Below are 4,493 nucleotides of genomic sequence, written 5' to 3' on the forward strand. Positions count from 1 at the left end.
GTCATTCTTTCTTTAACGGCCATTTTTTGCAACAACGGGTCCCGAAACAGGAGCCCTTGGGTCTCACAGTCCAGAAACTCTCTTAACCGTCAGGCCCTTGACGGCAACGAATCAAATGCAAATTACGTTGAAAGTGCACAAACAGTTGTGTATTCAGGTAAAACATATTCGTGAACAGGGGGCGAGTTTCAAACGTCACGTGTTTATCCATGTACAATGGAGCACAGTAAAATAAAAACATGTACAACTAATCATACATGCTGGAGTCGCATTATCCAAGAAATATTAAACTCAAAGATGTATAAAGCTAGGGTTAAAATGAATATAATTAAAAGAACAAGTTACAGAACCTATACATTGAAAACAGTGATTGTTATAAACGGAATCTTAACTTTACAGGAATGTTTTTAGCTTCGTAAAACCTTCAACAACAAAAACAAAAAACTCGGCAATATATATAAACACACACACACAATATATACTCCTAACCGAAACCCTATTAGTACTACCTGTTGCGAAAAAGTAAAATGTAACAAAAGTATAATTTTTCTCAGGAAATTCGCTGTAACAAAGCTGAAATGGGGTTGTTATGGCAACCCTACGAAATGGGAAAACACACACACACACACACTCGGTTCTTATGTTACATTATATATATACAAGTTAAATAAAGCGTTGAGAAGCTTGACGTTGTTTTCAGAACTCGGAGATCTGAAACGAATTACATTTTCTTTCTGCTAATCAATCATCGGTTCATTTTAATTACAACCATTTTTATTAATCTTATCAACTATACGTTTTGTTCTCGGGTGTAATTTGAAACTTCTGGGTGTTCCCAATGTTTCAAGCTACCGAATATTTTAAACGTGTGGATATATTCTGAAGTACGCGTGTTGAGGTTTTTTTTTTAATGACTATTTTCCTACTGCGTGTTTAGGAAAACGGACAAATTTATTGTCAAAAAAATAAACAGATTTTTTTTCTTTCTTTTGGCACAAGAGCTTAATAATTAAGTAGGTGTCGCTGGATACAGGATAAGGTATAAAGGAAAGCCTAATTGAATCGGCTGATGTACCTTTCTGATTTCAGAGACATCTCTCGTGTCTATAACAAGAGGTTGGTACAATGACGTCTTGTGTTCCACCGCAAGCCGCGGACGTTTCGACACCTGATACATGTCCATCCCCGATGGTACGCTGTTTACTGGAACTGTCACTGGGGCCACTGCATGATTGTGAACGGTTTGCAGGAGGGCTGCGGAAGGAACTACAGACGTTACTGGCATGGCGGCGTCTCGTTCATTGGAATACCTATAAGCTTCAAGGTACCTAAAAGAACAAAAAAAAAAAGTGTTAGTCCGATTGATTTTTGTTCCTTTTTCTTCGTGTAGCTTTCTTCTCACTCATAAAACAAAAATGTATTTAACTCGAAAATTAAGCCTAGTCCTTGCTTAATTAAGCCTATAAATTAAGCCTAGTCCTTGCTTCTCAATGTTACATATCGTGGTATCATTCTCAGTTCAAAAACTTAGAATCCTTACGATTGGTGTAACACACATAACAAATCAACGGTTAGTTTTAAAAAAAGGATATCGAGAGATAATTGTTGTCCCCCCCACCCCCACCCCGGTTGGTCAACAGTAATTTATAGACTTGCAGAGAAACAATCTGGGGTTAGATTCTCTGCGGTGGACAGAGTGCAGATAGCCCATTGTGCAGCTTTTACATTAAGAAAGCAACAACAGAAAAAAATATATTTATTTGTTTAAACTCAAAACTGTACAATGGGCTATCTGCACTGTGCCCACTGAGGGGACTGAACCCCAAATTGTAGCGTTCATGCCCTAAGCCTTACTGCTGAGCCACCTAGAGCAATTAATAATTATTCCTTTATACACCATGGTTGTATACATAGTTGTACCTGTTCATTCCATTCATTCGTATATTTGAAGTTAATCAGTTCTGTTATCAAGCATAAAAGCTATACAATAGGCTATCTGTGCTGTGCCCACTGCAAGTATTGAAACCCGATTTCTTTAAGCCCTAGGACTTACCGTTGAGCTACCAGGGGCAAAGCTATATACTAATAATGTTAGGAAAACACGTAGGTTCAAGAAATTAATTCAACTCAAAAACACGATAGCCTACATAGTGACGGGTTATAGGGTATCGTATTTTTGAACGGTTTTGGCGATAGGCCTCGTCGGCACTGGATACGGCAGGTGTAGTGTGGTTGACATTTCAAGTTATTGATGTACTTCATTATACAGAAAGTCTCGACAAACAATTCGGGACCTGGTGGCTAGGGGACGCTCGACTCGCAATCTGAAAGTCGTGAGTTCGAATCCCCGTCACTGAACATGCTCGCCCTTCCAGCCCTTAGTTAAAAAAAAGTAGCCCAAGAGTTGGCGGTAGGTGGCGTTGAACAGCTGCCTTCCCTGTAGTCTATCACTCCTAAGTTAGTTAGGGACGGCTAGTGCCGATAGCACTTGCGTAGCTTTGCGCGAAATTCAAACCAATCCAAAATCAAACAATTCAGAGATGAAAATGTAACATTAAATATGAGGGTTATTTTTGATTCACTGTAATACAAATTTCACATGTTGTTAGGGGGGTGATCAGTGATTACTGGTTGTACGATCATATAAAACGTATGGTTTTCTCCTTACACCATATTCTTATGCAATAAAAATTTATAAATTTTAATAAAATTACTGTTTGTTTATGATAAGTATTACATGTACGACGTGACATTATATTTTCTTATCATTAATAATCTCTGATCACAGATAAGTACGCTAGCTAGACAAATCAAAACTTAAAACTATCCACAAAATTACTGTTAAGTACATAACCATGTAAATCTATACACAAAAGTAAAGAAAATGAAAAAAAAAGAAAACTCGTTACTATTCGATACATTGATTCATCATTTTGGTATTATTGTTAACACTATTTTCGGCCAAGAACCCAACAATACCTCACAGGTTTCGGCCAGCTTAGGGAACATGAGTTAGTCCTAAGATTACAATATTAAGTGAATATTTCAAAACAACCATCATACATGTAAAAAGAAAAAACAACAACTTATGATAATATTAAAAATTACTTTAAAACATTTTGTATTATTAATTTAGTATATGTATTTAGGACTAACCTAAACAGTGACGTTTACAAAAACAAAGACTTTCATTGGCTCTTTATAATCAAAAGTCTAAAAGTGGGTGTAGTGGAAAAGCAAAATAAACAATTTCAGAAACGCGTGGGGGAAAAAAATCAATATCTGTTTGCTTCTTTGTAGCGTCTCAAATTCTATTGGATACGCGGCGATTCAAATCTACGTCTAGCGAGAAAACCGTTTATTCGCCAACGTGAGTAGATACTATCAGAACAGATACAGGTTCATAGATGTAGCAATATACATCGTTTATTTGCATCTCAAATGGGGATAGTGATACTCGAACCAGATCATAGGAACTAGCTGATTTGAGAACTGCTTGTTAAAAGAGAATGAGACAACATTTTCGGCTTCTATACAGTGAATATCCTTCAATTGAAACTAAAGAAACGAAACCAAGATAAATTCACAGCTTAGAAGAGCACAGATAGATACTCCACAGTAACTCTTACAACTACTCATAACCTACTTTAATCGAATTATAGGATTTCACAGTCACTCTTACAACTACTCATAACCTACTTTAATAGAATTATAGGATTTCACAGTCACTCTTACAACTCTCCCACACGACCCCAAAGTGCGGAGCGCGATTTTATTTTATTTTTGGCGGTAACCACTTGGCTACACTCTGGCCTTCCGCAGCCTAATCAGTAAACTGAAACACTGGAAGTAATTTTGGTGAGAAACACAAGATGGCCCTACGCAGTGAACTGAAACACTGGAAGTAGTTTTGGAGAGAAACACAAGATGGCCCTACTCAGTGAACTGAAACACTGGAAGTAATTTTGGTGAGAAACACAAGACGGCCCTACTCAGTGAACTGAAACACTGGAAGTAGTTTTGGAGAGAAACACAAGATGGCCCTAATCGGTGAACTGAAACACTGGAAGTAATTTTGGTGAGAAACTCAGTGAACTGAAACACTGGAAGTAGTTTTGGAGAGAAACACAAGATGGCCCTAATCGGTGAACTGAAACACTGGAAGTAATTTTGGAGAGAAACACAAGATGGCCCTAATCGGTGAACTGAAACACTGGCAGTGGTTTTGGAAGGAAACACAAGATGGCCCTAATCGGTGAACTGAAACACTGGCAGTGGTTTTAGAACGAAACACAAGATGGCCCTACTTGGTGAACTGAAACACTTGGCAGTGGTTTTGGAATGAAACACAAGATGGCCCTACTTGGTGAACTGAAACACTGGCAGTGGTTTTGGAATGAAACACAAGATGGCCCTAATCGGTGAACTGAAACACTGGCAGTGGTTTTAGAACGAAACACAAGATGGCCCTAATCGGTGAACTGAAACACTGG

At 38.0% G+C, this 4,493-nt stretch overlaps 1 protein-coding gene across 1 annotated transcript in view; it reads right to left on the minus strand.

Annotated features, from left to right (window-relative positions):
• Nucleotides 1-1,031: 1,031 nt before the first annotated feature.
• The window catches only part of LOC106465046, a gene marked incomplete at its 3' end in the record, with an annotated part of 45,634 nt that continues 42,172 nt past the window's right edge, over nucleotides 1,032-4,493 (minus strand). The window contains exon 4 of the mRNA XM_013925237.2: nucleotides 1,032-1,328. Coding sequence (XP_013780691.2) covers nucleotides 1,032-1,328 — 297 coding nt within the window. The remainder of the gene's footprint in view (nucleotides 1,329-4,493) is intronic.

The sequence above is a fragment of the Limulus polyphemus genome, unplaced genomic scaffold, assembly GCF_000517525.1.
Source record: "Limulus polyphemus unplaced genomic scaffold, Limulus_polyphemus-2.1.2 Scaffold1817, whole genome shotgun sequence".
In the NCBI taxonomy this organism is placed as follows: domain Eukaryota; kingdom Metazoa; phylum Arthropoda; class Merostomata; order Xiphosura; family Limulidae; genus Limulus; species Limulus polyphemus.